The sequence below is a fragment of the Hyla sarda genome, chromosome 9, assembly GCF_029499605.1.
Source record: "Hyla sarda isolate aHylSar1 chromosome 9, aHylSar1.hap1, whole genome shotgun sequence".
Taxonomy (NCBI): Eukaryota; Metazoa; Chordata; class Amphibia; order Anura; family Hylidae; genus Hyla; species Hyla sarda.
In genome coordinates, this window is record NC_079197.1 from 69,957,556 (window position 1) to 69,984,835 (window position 27,280).

General features: G+C 42.4%; 1 protein-coding gene across 2 annotated transcripts in view; it reads right to left on the minus strand.

Moving 5' to 3' along the window:
* The window catches only part of SNX12 (sorting nexin 12), a 44,466-nt gene that overhangs the window by 11,831 nt on the left and 5,355 nt on the right, over positions 1-27,280 (minus strand). Inside the window, exons 2-3 of one of the 2 annotated variants that reach the window (XM_056537885.1) lie at positions 13,989-14,084; positions 1,651-1,775 (exon numbers count right to left, since the gene is read on the minus strand). In XM_056537885.1, the coding sequence (XP_056393860.1) occupies positions 1,651-1,775; positions 13,989-14,084 (221 nt within the window). The remainder of the gene's footprint in view (positions 1-1,650; positions 1,776-13,988; positions 14,085-27,280) is intronic. The other variant, XM_056537886.1, reaches the window with a different exon arrangement.

Below are 27,280 nucleotides of genomic sequence, written 5' to 3' on the forward strand. Positions count from 1 at the left end.
CGCTACAGCTGTTCGGTCCTCCTATCCAGTCTTCTGCCTTCTTCCGAGTACACGGATCGTCACACTGCGCTCAGCCTATCACCGTCCGCAGTGATGTTCCGCCTCGGCCGGTGATAGACTAAGTGCAGTGTGACAATCCATGCACACGAAAGAAGGAAGAAGACCGGACCGGAGGACCGAACAGCTGTACCGGCGCTACGAGGGAACGGAGGAAGGGGAGTTAAAGTTTATTTTCTTTTTCTTGCAGCACGGGCACAAAGAACTGAAGTTACTTTCCAGTAGACTACTCCTTTAAGTTATAAAGAACTACCACTTCCCCACAGAACAGGTCTGAATGAATGTTAGCAACATCTAGGGGCCAGCAAAAACAGGAGATGTACAACCTTACACATCACTAGGTTTTACAACCCAGTAGTCAGAATAGTTCTACTTTTCAAAAGTACTGTGCTAAGTAGAAAATAAAGCACACCATAACCATTCCTTGAAGTAAATATTGTATCCCAAATTTTTTGAAGTCTCCCCTAAGCACCAGAGAGGGCCTTCCTCAATCTTCCCCAAAATTCATGGTAGGTTTCCCCAATCACATCATTAGTAGTCTAGAAGCCACAGAACTTCCAAAGTCACAACAGTATTCTATTTGCCAACTCCAGCCTCCACCTCACACACACCAGAAACTTTACCCCTAGTAGTCAGATCAACCCCCTCTAACTACATAAACAGCAGCACCCTAAGTTTCCCCAAATGTCATAGAAGTCATCTTCTTTCTTCTTACATCACAGCAACATCCCTATTTCCACAGTTTTCCCTTCCTCTGTCGGTCTTCACAGCTAGATGCCAGCCAAGCTATATACAAGCAGCCTGTTTCAGACTGATGTATATAGCTCTGCCTGCATTGATATCTACTAAGGCTACTTTCACACTGCCGTTATGACACGACAGTATGCTGGACTTTAACGTCCGTACTCAACATGGAGCAACTGCAGTGTGAAAGGGGCCTAAGGCTGCATTCAACAGAGGAATTTCAAAACCCGCTTTCTACTGGATCCCTGTCAGACCCAATTAATTTCAATAAGGTGACTGCTCAATTACCCACGGTATCCAGTTTTTTGTCTCTATATAACACTTAACCAGTGCTTTCTCTGGCCAGTTGAGTCCTGAGAGTGATGGAATGAAGCTCGGGACAACACTCTGCTCCATACAACTTGATAAAGAATGGGTGGAAGCAACTAGTTTCTGAAGAAAGAAAAAGGAAAGGGAACAAACCCTTGTTGGCAAAAAACATTCTTCCAAGTTACCCTGGCATATGGGTTTTACCCTTACTAGACAAAATATTAGTGTTCATTTCAAAATGCTTAAAATGCTCAAATAAAACATTGTGCTTTTTTAAAACTATTTTGTATGCTGTACCCATACAGGCTATTTTTTTGCACCCTTATATTAATGCATGTTATGTGAAGAAAATGGTAATACTTAATGAACCAATATATGGGGGAGATTTATCAAAAATAGATTGCTTATTTGATTTTTAAAAAGTCCACTATAAAATAAAATAAGCAATCAATTGGTTGCTATGGGCACTTAAACCACTCTCCCTCTACACAGGTTTTGATAAATCTCCCCCTATATAATTATCAGAAAAATCTATATTACTTATTAATAAATTGCTCCAGTCCTTGCCGTCGCTCTTCAATAAAGGACTCTTCAAAAATGCCCTCATCTCCTCGAAAAGGAAGCTGCCTTTTCAGTGCTTTTCCCGGCAATGGAGGTACCACAATCTAAAGGATAAAAAAATAACAATAATTTTTACATTTGAGATGTTAAGTAGTGATGTGCAATAGAGAAAAACATGGCATACAAGTTGTACAAAAGGAGTATAAATATGGTAAAAAGTACAGGATTTTAGGGCAGCACGGTAGCTCATAATGACAGGTCAATTTGGAATTCAGAATGAGGGCTCCATTGGGACAGGGGCCACAGCATTGTGGAACATGAGCAGCAGCTTCATGGAAGTCAGCCATTCCACTGCAACCACCTGTGCCATATGCTTACTCCACCCAACTGGCCGCCCCTTTCCTTGTCCGTACTAATGTAAGAGTGGAGAGGAAGAGAGAGAGCACACAAGATACAGCCGTGTACAGGAAGAGGAAAGCTCTGCCCTACAGGACTTGCGGGAGTGGACAGGCTTTAGTCCTAAGTGGATGAAAGCAGGTGGTCACAGAACATACATTAGGTCTCGCAAACCTCTAAAGGGAGTAGGGGGGATTGGACACGCATAGTGCGGGGAGCGGAATACACACCTTGTGAGAGAGGGGCAGTGATGGTCAGAAATTCAGTGGAATTAAGAAAACAGCCCAGAGGAAGGCTCTACTCTGCCCCTCTTCCTCTAGTGTATCTATACATGCATGAGGATGTGTAACAGAATATATTGGATGCTGATGAAGTCTTGCACTTCCACCCAGAATGTTATTTTCCAAGTGCTGAGTGGCGGAGGTGGGTCGATTGGGGACAGTTTGGATGGACATGCTGATGAGGAGGGGAGGCATGGATGGATAAAATAATTTGGACAAGCAGATTGGGTTCATGATTCCCTGGACACTTTTTTTTTGGTAATTTCCACACCCCATATAGAAATTTATATGCTAGTCTTAAGTAAAACTACGTTGGAGTAGGTTGTCCTAAATGTATTAAGAAGAGGTCAGCTCAATACATTTGGTGTATCTTTGGCTGTCCCGAGTGCCTTCTGACTAATATATTTAATCTGCGAGCTGAAGTAGATTTAAGCCAAATTTTTAAGAAAAGTAACAAAGTAGATATGTCAGACAACTGGAAGCCATGCCATTCTCAGTAAGTACCACCTACTTTTCTGGAAAGTATTGTAGACAATACAGAAGTAAAAAAAGTCAAATGTTTTAGCAAATTGCAACTTTATTAACAAATTAGCATATTTTGTTTGTCGAAAAACTGGTGCACTGGGCTTAATAAATTCCCCTTTAAGTTTATAAAATCATGTGACATTGTGAGGTAGGAATTCTACCCATTTTAGAGGCCAGATGGTTTAAAGGGAACCAATCAGCAGATTTTAGCATATATAACCCTTTACAACGCATTATATATGCTAAAATAGTTATCCTCACCATCCCCGAAGGATATTTTTGCACCCAGGGATGTGAAGTTATGAAGTCCCCCCCCCCCCCCCCCCGGCTGACCCGCAAAGTAGTCCATATTGCCCTGTCTGCTTGATTGACTGCTTTAGTCATTGCTCTGCTCCCTAAGCAGACAGAGCAGAGCGGTGATGCGAACAGTCAATGCTTCCTAAGACTCCCAGCGGCCTCCAGGACTCCCAATTGTCTCCGGAACGGGCTCCCTGTTACAGCCGCTCTTGATCCTTGTGGATAGTTATGTACAGCCGCGGATCAAAAGGTTGGAGAGATGTCTAGATGACACTAATGATTTTTTTGGATAGATTGGAAAAATGTGATAGTAGTGAGGTTACCTTTTTGTGCACATTGGATGCACAAAGCTTGTATACTAATATATCACAGAATGAGGGGATGCAATTTATTAGGGAACTTATCTAGGGATGTACTTATGGATAAAAGCAAAAATCAATTTTCTTATGAAATTATTAGAGTAAGGGTTGACAAAAAATTATTTCAGATTTGATAGTTATTTTTTTCTTCAAAAATATGGAGTTTCCAAGGGCTCTTCTGTAGCCCCTGGATTGGCTAATGCCTTTATGGCTAATTTGAAGGAGGCTTACATTTTTGGGTCCCTTGGCCTGGAGACATCGTCCACGTGGCTTCGCTACATGGATGATGTCTTCATGCTATGGAAGGGATTAAAGCAATCACTGAAGCTGTTCATTGAACAGTTGAATGCTTGTTATGGTACTATTAAATTTACCTCATCATACAATCCTCATAAAATTAGTTTTTTGGATGAAGAAATTATAAAAACTGAGAAAGGGTTCACTACCACACTATTTACAAAGACCCCAGAAAGGAATAATATGTTGCATCATAATAGCTATCATGCCCCTACAGTATTCAAGGGACTCCCTAGAAGCCAATTTGTGAGGGCTATGAGGATTTCAAGTGATGATTGAGAATATGTAAAAAATAAAATTGTTAATAAATTTGTGCAGAGAGGGTATAATAGGAGAATGATTGAAAGAATAGGAGCGGAAGTGGGTGAAATAGACTGTCCGCTTCTGAGAAAACCAACAGATAGAACCGGAAAAAAAAAGAAAAATAATCTAAGTAAATATGACAAGCGTTCTTCTATTGTTCAGCAGACTACTGAAAAGTATTGGAAGTTACTAGCTACTGACAAAAAATATTTAGTACTGTTTAAAGAACCCCCAATGTTTGCATTCAGAAAAGGTATGGCAGTAAATTGATTCGTAGTGATATTAGAAAAAAAGAAAGTGGAGAAACAGCTAGAAGGGTACATTTACGTGTCTCATGTGTACCCTGTGCAATGGGATTATTTAAGGAAGTAATATTCTTTACCCCACTAAGGGTCATAAAATTCCCATTAAGGGATACCATTCGTGCAACAGCTCCAAAGTAATTTACTTATTAAAATGCCCGTGTGGGTTTGTGTATGTTGGGCAGACCTCCTGTGCTAATAAGATTAGAGTCTGTGAACATAAATCCGCTATTAGACGTTATACACAAGTTGATGCAGGTGCGGTATCACAGTAAGGGGAAACAACAGTTGCTAGGCATTTTAAAGAGAAGGATGATGTGGCATCAGATCTGACATGGCAAGTAATAGAAGACGTAACGATAATGAAACAAAACTTGCTGCAAAATAGAATATGTCGGCAGATAAGAACCATTTGGCCCATCTAGTCTGCCCAATAATCTGAATCCTATCAATAGTCCCTGGCCCTATCTTATATGAAGGATAGACTTATGCTTATCCCATGCATGTTTAAACTCCTTCACTGTATTTGCAGCGACCACTTGTGCAGGAAGCCTATTCCATGCATCCACTACTCTCTCAGTAAAGTAATACTTCCTGATGTTAGTTTTATATTAGAGGGGCAAAGGTTTAAAAGTATGTCCTCTTGTGGTAGTTTTTCTTTTAACCCCTTAAGGACCCAGCCAATTTTCACTGTAGGACACGGCCATTTTTTGCACATCTGACCACTGTCACTTCAAACATTAATAACTCTGGGATGCTTTTACCTTTGATTCTGATTCAGAGATTTTTCGTGACATTCTGCTTTATGTTAGTGGTAAAATTTTGTCGATACTTGCATCATTACTTGGTGAAAAATTCCAAAAATTTTTACTTTGAAGCTCTCTGCTTATAAGGAAAATGAATATTCCAAATAAATTATATATTGATTCACATATACAATATGTCTACTTTATGTTTCCATCATAGAGTTGACATGTTTTTACTTTTGAAAGACATCAGAGGGCTCAAAAGTATAGCAGCAATTTTCCAATTTTTCACAAAATTTTAAGAATCAAAATTTTTCAGGGACCAGTTCTGTTTTGAAGTGGTTTTGAAGGGCCTTCTTATTAGAATTACCCCACAAATGACCCCATTATAAAAAGTGTTTCATAGGAATAGCAGCAAATTGAAGGAGAAAATTCTAAATCTTCATTTTTTACACTGGCATGTTCTTGTAGACCCAGTTATTGAATTTTTACAAGGGGTAAAAGGAGAGAAATCTTCCTAAAATGTGTAACCCAATTTCTCTCGAGTAAGAAAATACCTCATGTGTGTGTGTCAAGTGTTCGGCGGGCGCAGTAGAGGGCTCAGAAGGGAAGGCGCGACAGTGACATTTTGGAGAGAGTTTTTCTGAAATGGTTTTTGGGGGGCATGTCGCATTTAGGAACCCCCTATGGTGCTAGAACAGCCAAAAAATAAAAAAATTAAAAACACAACAACATGGCATACTATTTTGGAAACTACACCCCTCAAGGCACGTAACAAGGGGTCCACGTAACAAGGGGTCCCCACAGGTGCTTGACGACTTTTCGTTAAAGTTGGATGTGAAAATTATTTTTATTTTTTTCCACTAAAATGCAAGTTTTTCCCTCAAATTTAAAATTTTTACAAGGGGTAATAGGACAAAATGCCCCCCAAAATTTGAAACCCCATCTCTTCTGAGTATGGAAATACCCCATGTGTGGACGTCAAGTGCTCTACTGGCGCACTACAATGCTCAGAAGAGAAGGAGCGCCATTGAGCTTTCGGGGAAAAAAATTGTTTGGAATGGAAGTCAGGGGCCATGTGCGTTTACAAAGCCCTCCCCGTGGTGCCAGAACAGTGGACCCCCCCACATGTGACCCTATTTTGGAAACTACACCCCTCACAGAATTTAATAAGGGGAGCTGTGAATACTTACACCCCACTGGCGTTTCACAGATCTTTGGAACAGTGGGCTGTGCAAATGAAAAATTAAATTTTTCATTTTCACGGACCACTGTTCCAAAAATCTGCCAGACACCTGTGGGGCGTAAATGCTCACTGTACGCCTTAATACATTACGTGAGGGGTGTAGTTTCCAAAATGGGATCACATGTGGATATTAATTTTTTTTGCATTTATGTCAGAACCGCTGTAAAATCGGCCACCCCTGTGCAAATCAACAATTTAGGCCTCAAATGTACATGGTGCTCTCTCACTCCTGAGCCTTGTTGTGCGCCCGCAGAGCATTTTATGCCCACATATGGGGTATTTCTGTACTCAGGAGCAAATGAGTTACAAATTTTGGGGGTCTTTTTTTTCCTTTTAACGCTTGTGAAAATAAAAAGTATGGGGCAACACCAGCATGTTAGTGTAAAATTTTTTATTTGGTGTAGCCCCCAACTTTTCATAAGGGGTAAAAGGAGAAAAAGCCCCCCAAAATTTGTAGTGCAATTTCTCCCGAGAACGGAAATACCTCATATGTGGCCCTAAACTGTTTCCTTGAAATACGACAGGGCTCCCAAGTGAGAGAGCTCCAATGTGCATTTGAGGACTAAATTAGGGATTGCATAGGGGTGGACATAGGGGTATTCTACACCAGTGATTCCCAAACAGGGTGCCTCCAGCTGTTGATAAATTCCCAGCAAGCCTGGACAGTCAGTGGTTGTCCGGAAATGCTGGGAGTTGTTGTTTTGCAACAGCTGGAGCCTCCGTTTTGGAAACACTGCCATACAATAAGTTTTTCATTTTTATTGGGGGGGGGGGGGGGGGGGACAGTGTAAGGGGTGTATATGTAGTGTTTTATTCTTTATTATGTGTTAGTGTAGAGTAGTGTAGTGTTTTTAGGGTACATTCCCACTGGCGTGTTACAATGAGTTTCCCGCTAGGAGTTTGCGATGCGGTGAAAAATTTGCCGCAGCCCAAACTTGAAGCAGGAAACTTACTGTAAATCTGCCCGTGTGAATGTACCCTGTACGTTTACATGGGGGTGCAAACCTCCAGCTGTTTCAAAACTAGAACTCCCAGCATGTACTGACAGACCGTGCATGCTGGGAGTTGTACTTTTGCAACAGCTGGAGACACACTGGTTGGAAAAACTTCAGTTTGGTTGGAAAATACTGAGTTAGGTAACAGAATCTAACTGAAGGTTTTCCAACCAGTCTGCCTCCAGCTGTTGCAAAACTACAACTCCCAGCACTGTACTGATCGCCAAAGGGCATGCTGGGAGATGTAGTTATTCAACAGCTGGAGGTACGCAACTACAACTCCCAGCATGCCGAGACAGCTGTTTGGGCATGCTGGGATTTGCAGTTTTGTAACATCTGGAGGGCTACAGTTTTAGAGAACACTGCAAAGTTATCCCCAAACTGTGGTCCTCCAGCTGTTGCAAGACTACAAATCCCTGCATACCCAGACAGCAAACAGTTGTTTGGGCATGCTAGGAGTTGTAGTTTTGCAAGATCTGGAGGGCTACAGTTTAGGGACCACTATATAGTGGTCTCAAACTGTAGCCCTCCAGCTGTTGCAAAACTACATATTCCAGCATGCCCAAACAGCTGTCTGGGCATGCTGGGAGTTGTAGTTTTGCAACATCTGGAGGGCTACAGTTAGAGACCACTATATAGTACCCTCCAGATGTTGCTAGGCAACTCACCGGCTTCCGTCAGATACAGCCGCACGTCATCGCCGCCCGCCAATCTCCGTCGCCCGCCCGGATCGGTAAGTGGACTTCGGCACAGTTCCCCGTCGTTTCCCCGTCCTGCCCCACCTATTGTGGGTGGGCAGGACGGAGAAAAACGAAAGTTAACCCCCCCGCCCCCGATCTGCTATTGGTAGTCGCGTCTAGACCACCAATAACAGGGATAGGAGGGGTGGCACCCCTGCCACCTCACTCCTATCGCTTCAGGGGGAACCTGGGTGTCTTAGACAACCGTGATCACCCTTATATTCCGAGTCACCGGGCCACTATAGACCCAGAATCGCGCAAATCGGGTGTTTGCACGGGATGCCTGCTGAACGAATTCAGCAGGCATCCCGGTCCGATCCCCGCCCCGCGCGCGCGGCAGAGGCCGGAATTCTCCATGACGTACGCGTATGTCATGGGTCCTTAAGTACCAGGGTGTCATGAAGTACGCGTACGTCAAGGGTCCTTAAGGAGTTAAATATGCTCTCCTCCTTTACCATGTTGATTCCCTTTATGTATTTAAAAATCTCTATCATATCCCCTCTGTCTCTTTCTTCCAAGCTATACATGTTTAGGTCCTTTAACCTTTCCTGGTAAGTTTTATCCTGTAATCCATGTACTAGTTTAGTAGCTCTTCTCTGAACTCTCTCTAGAGTATCTATATCTTTTTGGAGATATGGCCTCCAGTACTGCGCACAATATTCCAAGTGAGGTCTCACCAGTGTTCTGTACAGCGGGATGATCACTTCTCTCTTTCTACTGCTTATAACTCTCCCTATACATCCAAGGGAGAGGTATAAGCAGTAGAAAGAGAGAAGTGATCATGCCACTGTACAGAAAACTGGTGAGGCCTCACTTGGAGTATTGTGCGCAGTATTGGAGGCCGTATCTGAAAAGGGAAACATTTTGGATTGTAGAATTGGAATCATTAGAACCAAAAGGTTTAAATGAGAATTGCAATTTTAAAGTATTTTTGTAAATATTTATGTGTAGGTGCATTTTTCTGTGTGAACAGTGTCCTATCTATACAAGTATACGAGAAGTAGGTGCAGCATGTTAAGGGTTAATTTTACTCCTTCACTGCTCACCCATTTAAAGTCATCTGAGCCATGAACCTGTGGCATGACTAAAGGGGCATGCCCCTGAAACACAGCGCAGCAGGTTTGTACTAGTGTCTCTCTCCATCTGACCGCGTTATGTGGATTATTCCTCTTTCTATATGGAATTACCTACATCTTATACTATGAAAATGTGAATAATGAAGTTTAAAGAATAAATCAGAATATATTGGAAACAATTCCGAGGTATTGGTGTAAGAAAATGATTTACCATATAGCTTCCTGTCTGTAGATTATATACCTTGATAATTGTTTTTGTATTGTAGTACTGTGGGGTCCTGTCTATAAAGGATTTTTGCTTACCACTACTAAGTGTGCGCTAGTGTATTGTGGTTGATAAATCAAGCCGAGGGGACAGGACCATGACGGGCAAAAACGTCCCCCAGGGATGGTGAGGATAACAATTTTAGCATATTTAACGCGTTGTTAAGCATTATACAGTCATGGCCGTAAATGTTGGCACCCCAGAAATTTTTCAAGAAAATGAAGTATTTCTCACAGACAAGGACTGCAGTAAAACATGTTTATTCCCTTTGTGTGTATTGGAAATAAACCAAAAATAGGAGGAAAAGCAAATTTGACATAATGTCACACCAAAGAAAAATGGGCTGGGCAAAATTATTGGCACCCCTTAACTTAATACCTGGTTGCACACGCTTGGAAAAATAATTAAAATCAGTCACTTCCTATAACCATCAATAAGCTTCTTACACCTCTCAGATGGAATGTTGGACCACTCGTCCTTTGCAAACTGCTCCAGGTCTTTTATTGGAAGGGTGCCTTTTTCCAAAAGCATTTTTAGACCCCTCCACAGGTGTTCAATGGGATTTAGATCTGGGCTCATTGCTGGCCACTTCAGAATTCTCAAGCGCTTCTTTGCCATCCATTTCTGGGTGCTTTTTGATGTATGTTTGGTGTCATTGTCCTCTCTGACGCAAACCAGCTTTCTGACACTGGGCTGTACAGTGTCACCCAAAATCCGTTTGTAATCCTCAGATTTCATGATGCTTTGCACACATTTAAGGTACCCAGTGCCAGAGGCAGCAAAACAGCCCTTAAAACATCATTGAACCTCCACCATATTTCACTGTAGGTAGTGTGTTCTTTTCTTTGTAGCCATCATTCTGTTTTTGGTAAACAGTAGAAGGATATGCTTTACCAAAAAGCTCAATCTTGGTCTCATCTCTCCACAAGACGTTTTCCCAGAAGGATTTTGGCTTACTCGAGTTCATTTTGGCAAAATGTAGTTTTTTTTTTTTATCTCCCTGGGCAGTGGGGTCCTCCTGGGTCTCCTGCCATAGCGTTTCAATTCATTTAAATGTCGATGGATAGTTAGCACCGACACCCATGCTCCCTGAGCCTGCAGGACAGATAGAATATCTTTGGAACTTGTTTGGGCTGCTTATCCACCAGCCGGTCTATCCTGCATTGACACCTTTCATCAAATTTTCTCTTCTGTCCATGCCCAGGGAGATTAGATACACACTGCCATGGGTTGCAAACTTCTTGATAATGTAGCGTACTGTGGACAAAGGCAAATCTAGACCACTGGAGATGGACTTGTAACCTTGAGATTGTTATTTTTCCAAAATTTTGGTACTCAAGTCCTCAGAATGTTCTTTCTTTTGTCCATGCTTAGTGTGGCACACAGACACACAATGAAAAGACTAAGTCAACTTCTCTCCTTTTTATCTACTTTCAGGTGTGATTTTTATATTGTCCACACCTGTTACTTGTCCAAGGTGAGTTTAAAGGAGCATCACATGCTTGAAAATCTTATTTTTCCCCAATTTTGAAATAGTGCCAATAATTTTGTCCAACCCATTTTTGGAGTTTGGTGTGACATTACGTCCAATTCTAAAAACAGGAGAGAAGGCGCTCCATAGGGTAATACCACCGGAGATAGGGGGAGGGGAGAGTAAAAGCTAATTTTAAACTGCTCACCCTGGGTGGTTGTGTAGCCTCATACACAACAATGGAAATCGCTTGGATACAATGGTCCATCTGCAGCCCTCCTGGTGTGGATTCCACCACGTATAGGTACAAGACAAGGCTTCAATATAGGGTGCAGGAGTACATCGGCGCTGAACGGACCCAGGACACAGCAGGTAAGAAAGTAAAATCCAATTTTTTTCATGCAACGAGTTTCCCTGCGCAAGCACAGATTCATCATGAATCTGTGCTTGCGCAGGGAAACGCGTTGCATCAAATAAATTGGATTTTACTTTCTTACCTGCTGTGTCCTGGGTCCGTTCAGCCCCGATGCACTCCTGCACCCTATACTGAAGCCTTGTCTTGTACCTATTATGTCCAATTAGCTTTTTTCCCCTCCTTTTATGGTTTAGTTACAATACACACAAAGGGAATAAACATGTGTATAGCAAAACCTGTGTTACTGCAATCCTTTTCTGTGAGAAATACTTCATTTCCCTCAAAAATTTCAGGGGCCAACATTTACGGTCATGACTGTATATGTTAAAATCTGCTTATTGGTTCCCTTTAAAGCCTTACGGTCATTAAAAACAACTTTTCACCTGCTGCGAAAGTGAGTTATTAGCCAGGAGGGAAGCGGGAGGAATTCTGCTCTGCTGCCCCCTGCCAGCTGAGAAATCCATCATTTCACTAGATAGATATCAATTAGTCAAGGCAGAGAGGGTAAACGAAGGGAGGCAATGTGCATTCTGCAGTTTTGCCTCTGACACTTGAGCTCTGATATACATTACATTCCCTTTAAACTAAGCGGGATCCACCGGACAGTATCAGCATCTGTAATCCAGCTGATCTGAGCAGGAAACAACCATCTTAAAAGTGAATGCAGCCTAATGATGTGTTTTTGTTAACTGTATAAGGGTACGTTTACACTAAAAGGTTTATAATGAATTTCCACAGCAGATTACATTGATTTCAAATGGAATCATCTGTGGAATCTCTGCCACGGCTCAAACCCACAAAGGGAAACTTTCTGTGGACCCTGCCGTATGAACATGGCCTTCTGCTTAAATTTTAATAATGCTTTATGAACAATTAAGGCTCCTTTCACACTACCGTTTTCGCCCGGTAGGTGATGTCCGTTAGTAAGATAGAGGGAGAAAACTTTGTGAATGACACGTCTTTCTCCCGCTATCTTCGGCTGCAATAACATAAGGTATAATGGACGTAAGAGGAATCCCATATGGGATCCTCTTTGCCAGTTATCACTCCCGTTAGGCTCCGTTACATTAACGGATGTTAAGGGTGGTCAAAGTGAGGGGAAAAAAAGCCCTTAACGTCCGTTTGTAACGGAGCAACCTTCACAGTGTGGAAGTAGCATAATAGAGATTAAGAATAAGGATTTGTTCACACTTTGATTTTACCATACATTGGGGGCTATAAACTATGAGTAAGCCTAAAGCATAACCCAGAACAGAGCTTTCCAAACTTTTCATGTAGGTGAAATTTTTCAAAATGCAACATTTTGTGACGCACTACATTTCTTACTACTAAACGGAAAGTTTAACTTGTTAATAAGAGATATTCCGTATCACCCCGTGCTACTCCTTACACTCCTTTCCGTGCCACCATCTGCACATATCACATTGTGCATTCTACGCTATGGGACCAACAGTAAGGGAGCTCTACAGTGCAACAATAGACTATGTATATATTATCTTAATATCCATATCAGCACTAAAAACGTGGCAGGTACGAGGCACCCCCAGGACTTAATCACTACCTGTGCCAGATCACACACTTTGTTTCCAAAACGCCTGTGTGTCTCTGTAGTGCTACACGGCAGGCCAAGGTGAGGGCTTTGCGGCTTCTACTCCGATCTGATGTTTCCTGATGAGAGACATCACCCTTCTCCGCCCTACAGACACTGCTCACTGAACTAAAGTGGCCATGGCACCCACTGCCAGTTTAAGATCAGGCAGCACAGGCTGTGGACACTTTAGAAAAGTGACCGGTGGTTGCTGCTGCAGGCAAAGGAACAATCCCATGAAACACCTGAAGACTGCCAATGACACACTTCTGTATTGCAGCACACAGTTTGGAAAGCTCTGACTTCGACTTAACTTTTTGACTTATGTGAAGCATACCGTGGCACATTCCAGTCTGGAAAAGCATGCTTGAAACAGTTACCCCTCTATAGCCAGCTCCTTGGCTCTCTTCACAAAATGAACAGAGGATTACTTCTATGTACTAAGCAGGAGATCAGGCAGCAAAGATGTTGCAGTGGTGACAGGGAGGAGTAGGCAAAGGGTGCAAAAGGCACTTATCTAGCTCAATCTAGCTAGATCAATCAATCAATCTATGTCATCCAATGACAAGGGAGGACATTGATATGGAAAAAATGAAGTGCTATATGTTGAGTGTAAGAAGAGATATATAGTGATAGACAGGGATCTGTGAAGTCCTCTTGCTTCAGATGTAGATGTCCCTCCCATACATTGCACCCATCTTGTGCACTATAAATCAGTTAGGACCCTATGAAAAAGGGAAATAATTGGACAAACAGGATGATATTTGTCCTTTGTAAGAGGTCCAGTTGATCAACAAGCAAAGCACCATTCTTTTTTATGTTAGGCCAACTGTACCGAAAAGTACCGGTACATCAGATCATGTCAGAAAAGTGAAATGCTTACTAATGCATACAAGCCTAGGCCAGCCAATGATGATGCATACCAGCCCTGGTATATGCTAGGAGTGCGAGGATCTATGGGCACATCACTTTGACAGCCATTTTCTTGAATGTTCTACCCAAGTGTATTGCCTACCTTACTATCTCTCTCCAGTTCATTTTTCAACCACTCAAAGTCGCTGTACCGCCTTCTAACAGTGGAGTCCTTCAGTTTGAAGATGGGGAGATTTGTCTAGTAACAAATTAATAAATAGTAATACATTAATGTGGAAACAACTACAGATCCAAATGTATCAAAAGGAACTTTTATACATGCAGATTAAGTACATAAGACCCAATTTGATTGAGTGTCTAGGACGCATTATAATGATCAATGAGGTTGTCAGCTTGGTTAATTCGACTCCCGATCATGTTACGCACAAGTAGAAGTGGCTTACCTGTTTCAGGCTCTGTTAAAAAGACTTAAAGACACTTAAATAAAAGGAGTACTGCTGTTTATTATTATTATTATTATTATATATATATTTTTTTTAAACTTGTCCAGAATGGTTTAAAAAACAGAAAAAAAAACTAACTAAACTTACCTACTTGTGCACCCCTGATGCCTCCCGTATAGCGCTCCCATCCTCCGCAGCAATCCTCTTCCTGCCTAATGTGGTTGAAGCATCACACTGCAGCTCTACTAATCTCCAACTGCAGCATAATTCTGCCTCGGCCAGTGATAGGCTAACCGTCAGTGTGACATATTGAGCCCCAGATTCAATGATCTTCCTCGTACCTGTGCTGAGTACGTCACACTGCTACTCAGCCAATCACTGGCTGCAATTAGCTGAGCCACAGTGTGACGCGTCGACCACAAAAAGAAAGCGGATTGATGCAGAGGACAGGAGCGAGATACCGAAGGTAGAACAGTAGGTAAGTCCACTTTGTTTTTTCTAACAGGCAACCTTCTGGGCAAGAAAAAAAAAATACACCATCCCGAAATACTCCTTTAAAGGGGTATTCCAGGAAAAAAACTTTTTCTTATAGCAACTGGCTCCAGAAAGTTAAACAGATTTGTAAATTACTTCTATTAAAAAATCTTAATCCTTTCAATAGTTATCAGCTGCTGAAATGGAGTTGTCTTCTGTCTGGCAACAGTGCTCTCTGCTGACATCTCTGCTTGTCTCGGGAACTGCACAGACTATAAGAGGTTTGCTATGGGGATTTGCTTCTAAACTGGGCGGTTCCCGAGACACGTGTCATCCGAGAGCACTTAGACAGAAAAGAACAACTCAACGTCAGCAACTCATAAGCAGGGATCGACCGATATGGTTTTTTTTAGGACCGATACCGATAATCGGTGGAGGTTAGGGCCGATAGCTTATACCGATATTCCGGTATAAGCTATCGGCTATTTAACCCCCGAGACACCGCTGCAGATCATTGATTTAAAGCGGGTGCTTTAAATCAATGAACTGCAGTGACTTTTGCGGTGCCATAGACCACCGCCGCCCGCTCCTCTGCCTGTCCGGGGGTCCCGAGTCCTATCACCACCACCGCGCCCCCCCCGACCGCTGCATCGCTCCGCAACCCCCCGCACCGCGTCGAACCCCCTTGCCCCATTATAATTACCTGTTCCCGGGGTCCACTCTACATCTGGCTCCGGTGGCGTCCTCCTGACCTGTCACTGTGCGCACTGACGGTGACGTTACGTCACTCGTCATGGCGCACAGCGCAACGCAGGACGCAGCAGGAGCCAGAAGTAGCGTGGACCCCAGGCCCCGGGAACAGGTAGTTATAAAACCGGGGATGGGGGAGGCAATCGGGCCGGGTGGGGCGGTGCGGTGGGGGGGGTGAGACGTGGTGCGGCGGGCCGGGGGGCGGCCGCGGTGCGGCGCATTATTGGCTTATCGGCAAGGTAATTGCCGATAATGATAATGCCAAAAATCGTGATTATCGGCCAATAATATCGGCCAAACCGATAATCGGTCGTCCCTACTCATAAGTACTGAAAGGATTAAGATTTTTTAATAGAAGTAATTTACAAATCTGTTTAACTTTCTGGAGCCTGTTGATATATAAAAAAAAAAAAAAAAAAAAAAAAAAAAAAGTTTTTTCCTGGATAACCCCTTTAACTTGACACATTGCACAGGCATGTCATATACATTGGTAAGGGTCCCAGTGCTGAAAACCCCCTCCAAACATTACATTAGGCGTGTGAAGCGTGCAGCTGTAGTACTTCACTTTTGTCTCACCACTAAATATACAGCAGGAAATACGCAGCAAAATATGGCATGTGACCCCCACCCTTATACAGGATTTAACTCAGGATCAGTACAGGAAAAGTAAAATTATTGTACACAGTAACCCAACCAGCAGAATAGTGAGTGCCGATCTCTGGAGTAAACCAGATGTTACTCCTGACTGAGTTACATCCTATATTTAATATAGGCAAGGATGTATTTCAAATTTCCACTGCCCTAGGCACTAAGCCAAGCTGGCTGTCTGGGCATGCTGAAAGTTGAAGTTTTGCAACTGCTGGAGGTTCACAGTTTGGAGATCACTGTTGTAGGGAGACAAGGAATAATCAGCCTGAATCTAATCTTGAACAAGAACAAGAGGTGCCTGTCAACCAGAAACTGTGTAAGGGTGTAAAGAGATGGACAAATGTAACCTCTTCCACATAATTCATTCATTTGGTGGCATGTTTTTGGTAGTGCAGGGCTTATAGTTTGTTATTAGTGCTCCATGGTAGCCATGCTTGTATACTTCATATTGTATGGTAGTACATAGCTTCATAGCACAGGAGGCGGTTCTGTAAAGGAGGATGCTTAGAGCAGTATACTGTAGTATGACCTACATTTATAGAACAGTCCCTGATTCTGATCATTTCATAATCCTCCTTCATATCCTTGTTACCAGGGAGAGGTTAATTTAAGGGAAGGGTAAATGATGGTAGATGTTTCTTCAAAACTCTATGAAGATTTGTATCCTGTGTAAAGTTCTGTACATACAGGGGGAGATTTATCAAAACCTGTGAAGAGTGGTGCAGTTGCTCATAGCAACGAATCAGAATTTTTAAGAAGCTTGTGAACAAGAAGCAATCTGATTGGTTGCTATGGGTGACTGCACCACTCATCCTCTACACAGGTTTTAATAAATCTCCCCCATTGAGTCTGACATGGCTCGGACTTCTGCAGATAGCCAGCCAGCATCCCCTGTGACCTTTTAAACTTTGCAGTGACAGCTTCAGATAATTCTGTATAATTGACTGGTAAACTGACCATGCATATTCTTGTTTAGGCCTTCCTCAGCGTCTGTGTATGGGCATCTGAGCCGCACACACACATCCTACTGCTCCAATCAGCACTGACTTCATTCAGAACTTCCATTTCCACTGCCATTGGGGTATTAAAGTGGTGGCCCCTGTATTCTGCCAGACCTCACATGAATAGGCATTACAGTGGCCACCATTAAATGTACGCCCTGCACCTGCTCCCCTTGTATAATGAACAATGTACCCATGTCTAATGCCAGTCATCACCGATCTCTGTGATACCTGTCATTAACACCTTAGACGCCGCGAGCAAAATTGATCCTGGCATCTAAAAAAATAAAAATAAATAAAAAACACTCAGCAGCGTTGATCTGGACCACCGCGGTAAAATCATGCTGTCCCGATCAGCTGAGAGGAAAGTCTCCTTGCCATCCGATCTGTTCTCCAAGGCTCCAGTCAGCCTCCACAGGCTGGAGTGATGGAGTACCGATAATACTGAACAATGCTATGCTATGGCATTGCATTGTTCAGTGTATGCAATCTAATGATTGCATTTAATAGTCTCCTAAGGGGCCTAAAAAATAGTGTAATAAAAAAAAAAAAAAAAAAAAAAAAATTATCTTAATGTGATTTAACCCTCTCCATAATAAGATTGAATCATTTAAAGCGGACGCTTTAAATCAATGAACTGCAGCGGCTTTGCAGGTGCAGAGACCGCCACCGCCACAAGCAGCGCGGACCCGACCCCGGCAACAGGTAATTATACAACCGGGGATGGGGGAGGCAACATCAGGGCAGCGGCACCGGCAATGGATGCCGCTGCCCCTTCTCTCAACCTGGCTATCGGCACCGATAGCCAGGGGGAGAGAAGGGCCGGCAGCAGGGCTCTAGACCCCAGGACAGGCAGGGGGAGAGAAGCGGGAGCGACGGCCCCTCTCCCCCTGCCTTTCCTGGGGGTGTATCGGGGTATACGCATGCACACACATGCACCCTCATTTTATCAAGGATATTTGGGTAAAAAAACTTTTTTACCCAAATATCCTTGGTAAAATGAGGGTGCATGTTATAGGCCGGTGCGTGGTATACCCCGATAAATACGGTAACTAAGACTCCTAAATCCTTTTCTATGTCAGTCGTCCCAAGTGTTCTCCCATTTAAAACATAATCCCAGCCCGGATTTTTCTTCCCCATGGGCATTACCTTACATTTATCAGTGTTAAACCTCATCGTGCACTTCCCAGCCCAAACCTCCAACCTATCCAGATCCATTTGTAATAGTGCACTGTCCTCTATAGTGTTTACCATTTTACAGAGTTTAGTATCATCTGCTACTTTACTATTCAACCCCTCTACAAGGTCATTAATAAATATATTAAATAGAACAGGACCCAAGACTGACCCCTGTGGTACCCCACTAGTAACAGTCACCCAATGAGAATAAGTACCATTAATAACTACCCTCTGTTTCCTATTATTGAGCCAGTTACTTACCCACTTGTACACATTCTCCCCCAGCCCCATCCTTCTCATTTATGCACCAACCTTTTATGTTGCACTGTATCAAATGCTTTGGAAAAATAGGACATCCAGCGATTGCCCCTGGTCCAGTCTGGAGCTAACCTCCTCATAAAAGCTGATCAGGTTAGTTTGACAGAACCAATCCCTCATAAAGCCATGCTGATATGGGGTCATACATTTATTTTTATTAAGATACTCCAGAATTGCATCCCTTAGAAAACCCTCAAACAATTTACATACAACTGAGGTTAAACAAACAGGTCTACAATTCCCGGGGGTCACCTTTTAAACCCTTTTTAAATATTGGTACCACATTTGCCTTGCGCCAGTCCTGGGGAACAGTCACTGATACGATAGAGTAGGGATCGACTGATATCGTTTTTTTTTAGGGCCGATACCGATACTCTGTGGAGGTTAGCCGATAACTTATACAGATATTCTGGTATAAGTTATCGGCTATTTCTTCCCAGCCCCCCCCCCCCCGGCAACACTGCTGCAGATCATTGATTGAAAGCGGGCGCCTTAAATCAATTAACTGCAGCAGTTTTTACGGTGCCAGAGACCACCGCCGCCACCACTTCCCTCCCCCTGCCTGTCCTGGTGTCCTCCCGAGTCCCAACACCGCCAAGGCCCCTCCACCACCCCGGCCAGAGTCTGCCACTGCCGCTGCCCCATTGCCTCCCCCATTCCGGGTTTTATAGTTACCTGTTCCCGGGGCCCGCACAACTTCTGACTCCGGCGGCGTCCTCCTGAGCTGTCACTGTGCCGCATTGAGGACGTCACTCATCATTGCGCAGCGTAATGCAGGACGCCACAGGAGCCAGAGGTAGCGCGGACCCCTGGCCCCGGGAACAGGCAATTATAAAACCGGGGATGGGGGAGGCAATGGGGCAGCGGCGGTCTCTGGCAGGGGCGGTGCGGTGGTGGTAATTGAAGATACCGATAACGTCCAAAATAGTGAATATCAGCTGATAATATTGGCCAAACCGATAATCGGTCAATCTCTACTATAGAGTCCCTGAATATTAAAAATAGGGTCTGTTTATTACATTACTTAATTCCTTCAGAATACGGGGGTGAATGCCATCGGGACCTGGTGATTTCTCTATTTTGATTTTTTGTAGGCGGCACTGTACTTCTTCCTGGGTTAGACAGGTGACCTGTACCGGGGAGTTTACCTTATCACACTGTATTTCACCTGGCATTTTCATTTTCCTCTGAATACAGTGGAGAAGAATTTGTTTAATATATTTGCTTTTTCCTGATCCCCGTCAGGGCCCACACTTTTATTTTTGATCTTTTTGCTATTTATATAGTTAAAGAACATTTTGGGGTTAGTTTTACTCTCTTTGGCAATGAGTCTGTCTCTATTTTTGCGATTTTTAGCTGTTTTTTTACATATTTTAAATTTTTCTCTATAGCTTTTTAATGCTTCTTCACTGCTGTCCTGTTTTAGTAATTTAAATGCTTTATTTTTGTCATTTATTGCCCCCTTAACATTTTTGTTCATCCATATTGGTTTTCTTTTATTAGGATTTATTTAGGATGTCCTCTTGTTATACAGTCCTGGGTATGGATGGGTCATGAGAGAGATCTCTGAACTGCACTCTGATATTTATACAGTTATTAGGCTGTCCTTTTTCTAATTAGTACAGTACAGTGACCCAATCAGAGACTATGTACCATTAATAACCACCTTCTGTTTCCTATCACTGCCAGTTACTAGCCCACTTACAGACATTCCCCATATAATAAATAACATGTTTATATGGGCACTGTCAAGTCTAAAAACTTTATATGTTGTCACTGATGAAAATTTAAAGACCTTTTGTAATATGGCCGTTTAACCCCTTAACGACCAAGGACGTATATATACGTCCTTGGCCGGGTCTCCCGTGATATAACGCGGGGTCACGCGGTGACCCTGCATCATATCTGGTTGGTCCCGGCATGTATCTGAAGCCGGGACCCAGGGATAATAGCGCGCGGCAGCGATCGCGGTGCCGCGGGCTATTAACCCTTTAGACGCGGCGTTCAAAGTTGAACGCCGCGTCTAAAACTAAAGTGATAGCTGCCCGGCTGCTCAGTCGGGCTGATCTGGACCACCGCAGTGAAAATGTGGTGTCCCCATCAGCTGGGACACGAGCGGAGGTCCTCTTACCTTCCTCCGGTGTGTCCCTTCGGCGATTGATTGCCCCAAGCCTGAGTGGCAATCAGTGTATGCAATGTTATAACCCCCTATGGGAGCTATAACACTGCAAAAAAAAAAAAAAAAAAAAAGGGTAAAAAAAAATTAGTTAGTAAATGTGATTTAACCCTTTCCTTAATAAAAGTTCAAATCACCCCCCTTTTCCCATAAGAAAAAAAAATTAAATAAAAAAAAACCACCATGTAAATAAAAATAAATATAAACATATGGCGTATCGCCGCATACGTAAATGTCCGAACTATAAAAATATATCATTAATTAAACCGCACGGTCAATGACGTATTTTTGGTCGCTTTTCAGATCATGAAAAAAATGTATAAAAAGCGATCAAAAAGTCCGATCAATATAAAAATGGTACCGCTAAAAACGACAGATCACGGCGCAAAAAATTAGCCCTCATACCACCCCCATATGCAGAAAAATTAAGTTATAGGGGTCAGAATATGACAATTTTAAACGTATAAATTTCCGTGCATGTAGTTATGATTTTTTCCAGAAGTAGGACAAAATCAAACCGATATAAGTAAGGTATCATTTTAATCATATGGAACTACAGAATAAAGATCAGGAGTCAATTTTACTGAAAAATGTACTGCATAGAAATGGAAGTCCCCAAAATTTACAAAATGGCGTTTTTTCTTCAATTTCGTCGCACAATGATTATTTTTTTTCGTTTTCGCTGTAGGTTTTTGGGTAAAATGACTGATGTCACTGTAAAGTAGAATTGGTGGCGCAAACAAGAAATAAGCCATCATATGGATTTTTAGGTATTGAGGAGGAAAAAACGAAAGTGCAAAAACCGAAAAACCCTGCGTCCTTAAATGGGCACTGTCACCAACTTTATTTTTTGATATGTTGTAGTACTTATGTACTACAACATCTCTAATATACTTTAATTTTTTTTTCTTCATTAAAAATGTTTAATTTACATTTAAAAACCGGCCACTGAAAAAGGACTGATTTTGGAGCGGCAATCAGTCCTTTTTCAGTTAGGCTGCACTCGCTCCCTGCCTGTCAATCAGACAGGCGGGAGCAAGCGCATTGGCTCCCCGGCCACTGGCTTAAACATATTTGTAAATTACTTCTATTAAATCTTAATCCGTCCTGTACTTATTAGCTGCTGAATACTACAGAGGAAATTCGTTGCTTTTTGCAATGCTCTCTGATGACATCACGAGCACAGTTCTCTCTGCTGACATTATTATAATAATAATAATACTTTATTTATTGTTGTCCTTAGTGGGATTTGAACACAAGTCCCCAGCACTGCAAGGCAGCAGTGCTAACCACTGAGCCACCATGCTGCCCTTAGCATACATCTGCTATGCATGGTTGCTAAAATGGACAGAGATGTCAGCAGAGAGCACTGTGCTCGTGATGTCATCAGTGTTCCAAAAAGAAAGGAGTTTCCTCTGTAGCATTCAGCAGCTAATAAGTACTGGAAGGATTAAGATTTTTTAATAGAAGTAATTTACAAATATGTTTAACTTTCTGCCACCAGTTGATTTAAAAGAAAAAAGGTTTTCACCGGAGTACCTCTTTAATAACTCTGGGATGCTTTTACTCATCATTCTGATTCAGTGAATATTTTTTCATGACATATTCTACTTTATGTTAGTGAGAAATTTTTGTAAATACTTGCATCATTTCTTTGTGAAAAACTCCAAAATGTCTAACTTTAAAACTCTCTGCTTGTAAGGAAAATGGACATACCAAATAAATGATATATTGATTCACATATACAATACGTTTACATTATGTTGGCGTCATGAAGTTGACATGTTTTTTACATTTTGAAGACCTAAGAGGGCTTCAAAGTATAGCAGGAATTTTCAAAATTTTCACAAAAAATTTAAAATCTGAATTTTTCAGAAGACAGTTAAGTTTGAGGTGGATTTGAGGGGCCTTTCTGTGAAAAATACCCCCCCCCCCCAATAAATGACCCATTATAGAAACTGCACCCCTCAAAGTATTCAAAATGACATTCAGAAAATGTGTTAACCCTTTAGGTGTTTCACACGAATAGCAGCAAAGTGGAGGAGAAAAATCTAAATCTGCATTTTTTTTTTTTTTACACTAACATGTTCTTGTAGCCCCTATGTTTTTCATTTTTACAAGTTGTTTAAGAAGAAAAATCCCCCCATAATTTGTAACCCAATTTATCTTGAGTATGAAAATACCTCATTTATTGACAAAGTGCTCTGCGGGCTCACAACATGGCTCAAGAGGGAAAGAGCAACTGTGGGATTTTGGAGAGGGAATTTTGCTGTCATGGTTTTTGGGGGCCATGTTGCATTTAGGAAGCTCCCATGGTGCCAGAACAGCAAAAAAAAAAAAAAAAAAAAAAAAAAATACTCCATATGGCACGCTACTTGGGAAACTGCACCCCTCAAGAAAAGCAACAAGGGTTATAGTGAGCCTTAACACCTCACAGGTGTTTGACTGCTTTGCTTTGAAGTTGGACGTGAAAATGAATAATTTTATTAACGCTAAAATGTTGGCGCTACCCCAATTTTTTCATTTCACAAGAGGTCGCCGCGCCTGAAGGGTTAATACAGGGCATAATCACAATCGGTGATGTCCTGTATTTGCCGCGGGTCCTGGCCGTTGATGGCCACCAGGACCGCCGCGATATGACGCGGGGTCACTGCTTGACCCAGTGGCATATCGTGGGAGCCGGCGCAGGACGTAAATATACGTCCTTCGTCGTTAAGGGGTTAAAGTTGGACTAAAATGCTGGTGTTACCCCAAATTTTTCATTTTCACGTGGGGTAAAAGGAGACAAAGGCCACAAAATGTGAGGCCCTATTTCTCCAGAGTAAGAAAATACCCCATATGTAGACGTAAAGAGGTCTGCTGGCGCACTACAGGTCTCAGAACAGAGGGAGCACCATTGGTCTTTTGGAGAGAGAATTTGGCTGGAATTGAAGTTGGGGGCCATGTGCGTTTACAAAGCCCCCATTGTGCCAGAACGGCGGACCCCCCCCCCCCCACGTGACACCATTTTGGAAACTACACCCATCACAAAATGTTATAAAGGGGTGCAGTGAGCATTTACACCCCACTGGCATTTGACAGATCTTTTGAACAGTGGCCTGTGCAAATGAAAAATAAAATTTTTCATTTTAACGGATGACTGTTTAAACAGTGTCAGACACCTGTGGGGTTTAAATGCTCACTGCACCCCTGTTCTGGCACAATGGGGGCTTTTTAAATGCACAAGGCCCCCAATGCTCAGAGGGGAAGGAGCAAAATGGGCTACACCAGCATGTTCGTGTAAAAAAAATATAACATTTTATGCTAACAGACTGGGTAGCCCCCAACATTTCCTTCTCATAAGGGGTAAAATTAGAAAAAGCCCCCCAAACTTTGTAGCAATTTCTCCTGAGTCCGAAAATACCCCATATGTGGCCCTTGACCGATACCTTGAAATAAGACAGGGCTCCGAAGTAAAAAATGAGCGCCATTTGAGGACTAAATTAGGGATTTGCATAGGGGCGGACCTGGATGCAAGGGTTACAATTGCCTTCGCCACCAAAAATACCCTACGGCAGTGTTTCCCAAAGAGGGTGCCTCCAGCTGTTGCAAAACTCCCAGCATGCCTGAACAGTTAATAGCTGTTTTTCATTTTTATTTGGGGGGGGGGGGGGGGGGGGCGCAATGTAAAGGTGTGTATATATGTAGTGTTTTACTCTTTATTTTGTGTAGTGTAGATTCACACAGGCGGGAGTTTACAGAGAGTTCTGCGCTTGAGGTCACCAGAGTCCCAATTGATCAGGAATCGCAGCAAATTGCCGGTCTGAATTGACCGGCAATTGCCGACATGGGGGACTGATGTCCCCCATGTTTTTTATATTTCTTTGGAGTTGTAATTCTGTGTGGCACCTGTGGAATTTCTAATTACATGGGGGTGTGGCGAGGTGGTGCAGCCTAATTTGGGAGTGCATCACCTGTCCAACCCACATATAAGAAGAATCCTTGAGATGATTCTAGCGTATGACTAAGGCTCGGTAACGCGAGCCGAAACGCGTCACATCTCCGTGTACCTGTTTGTTCTCCCTGGCTTTTCAATAAAGTACCTGTTCCCAGAGTCAAGCGCTGGACATTTTTCCTTTTTTTGGGAACACATAGTACTGAACAGTACCTATCAATCTAATAATTGCCATTAATAGCCCCTTATGGGTACTTAAAGAGTACCTCTCACGATCTTGTTAAATTTTATAATCCTCCCAGTTCATGCCCCCATCATGATAAACCACCCCCTGCCTTTATTTTTTATTATTTTTTAGTTTTCTACCTTGATATTTCTCTGTATTTTTTGCTCAGTCAGATTCACAGACTGGGAAGGGGCGTTACCCAGCAGGCGTGACATCATCTGAAGCCATACAGGGGAGAACTTCCTCCCACACTCTGCTACACATAGGCCCAGAGAAGTTCAGTGTGAGATGAGCTATGATTGGATAAGACTGCATGGCTCTTAAGAGAAGGAAAAACAAATGCAAAAAAAAAAAAAAAAACGATGTGTCCTCAAGGCTAAAAGTGTCCTTAACCCCTTAAAGACACCGGACGTAAATGTACGTCCTGGTGAGCTGGTACTTAACGCACCAGGATGTACATTTACTAAAATGGATGATCGGATCGCCCGCAGCACTGCCGCAGCGATCCAATCAACCAGAATGGCAGATGGAGGTCCCCTCACCGGCTTCCGCTGCCTTCCACGGGTTTTCTGCTCTGGTCTGTGATCGAGCAGACGATGACCAATAATACTGATCAGTGCTATGTCCTATGCATAGCACTGAACAGTATTAGCAATGGAATAATTGCTATAAATAGTCCCCTATGGGGACTTTGAAAGTGTAAAAATAAATGTAAATAAGAAAAAATGAAAAAACATTTTTTTTTAAAAACCCTCCCCCAATAAAAACGTTAATTGTCCCATTTTCCCTTTCACCCCCAAAAAGTGTAAAAATATATATATATATATATATACACATATGGTATCACCGCGTGCGTAAAAATCCAAACTATTTAAATAAAATGTTAAGGATCCCATATGGTGAACAGCATGAACGGAATAAAAAAATAAAAATTAAAAAAAAAGTCCAAAATAGCAGCTTTTTTATAACATTTTAATAAAATAAAATTTATAGAGCATTAAACGTTTTATATAAGCAAATATGGTATCAATAAAAAGTACAGATCATGGTGAAAAAAAAATGAGCCCTAATACCACCACTTACAAGGAAAAATGACAAAGTTATAGGTCTTCAAAATAGGGGGATTTTAAACATACTAATTTGGGTAAAAAGTTAGCGATTTTTTTTTTTTTTTTTTTTAAGCGCAACAGTAATAGAAAAGTATGTTATCATGGGTATCATTTTAATTGTATTGACGCAAAGAATAATCACCACATGTTATTTTTACCGTAAATTGTACAGCGTGAAAACGAAAACCTTCCAAAACTTGCAAAATTGCGGTTTTCTTTTTAATTTCCCCACACAAATAGTATTTTTTTGGGTTGTGCTATACATTTTATGGTAAAGTGAGTGATGGCATTACAATGGACAACTGGTCGCGCAAAAAACAAGCCCTCATACTAGTCTGTGGATGAAAATATAAAAGTTAGGATTTTTTGAAGGCGAGGAGGAAAAAACGAAAATGTTAAAATAAATGGGCTGAGTCCTTAAGAGCTTAAATAAGTACTACAGTGCTGGAACACATATCCCCCCTATCCAAAAAAAGGAGGCATGTTGACCCTTGCACAAAGCAGCAGCTGACATATCCCCTCCATGTATCTCAATGGGAAAACCGAAGATCCAGCGCTCTGGTATTTCCGGTTCTCCCATAGACATACATGAAGGGGGTGTGTGTCCCTTCCTGGGTACTGTCGGGATGCCGTGCAGAGGATCGGAGGGGTTTCATCGGTCAGACCCCTTGCGATCAGACACTTATCCCCCTATCCTTTAAGGGATTAAAGGGAAACTGATAGCAGGGTAGCCTGCACTAACCTGACTATACAGGTAGATAGCGCGGGTGATGCTGATGTAACCGGGTGAAAATCCGTGCAGCTGCTCAGGAGATATTCCTCTTGTTGCTAATATGGTTTCTACTTTATAACTACACTTGAAGGTGGATGCTGCTGTATGTGCAATGCTTTCTCCAGCTGATAACCCCGTCCCTTTCATGGACATTCTGGGGAAGAGAGAAAGAATACGTATAAAGGCTGGGCCGGCCCAAGACATTGTGCTGCCTAGGTCCATGAGTAGTTTTGACCACTTTAATTTTGAACTTTTAGTATATCACCCACTTGTTTAGTCTTTTCAAGCTAATGATGGTTCTGTATTTGCCATTATGTTTTTCCCCCCTTTCCTCTAGGGAAACTAGAAAAACTGCTTCATACCAAAAACAGATCGTGCACCTTTTTTCAGGAATTAGTAGAAAC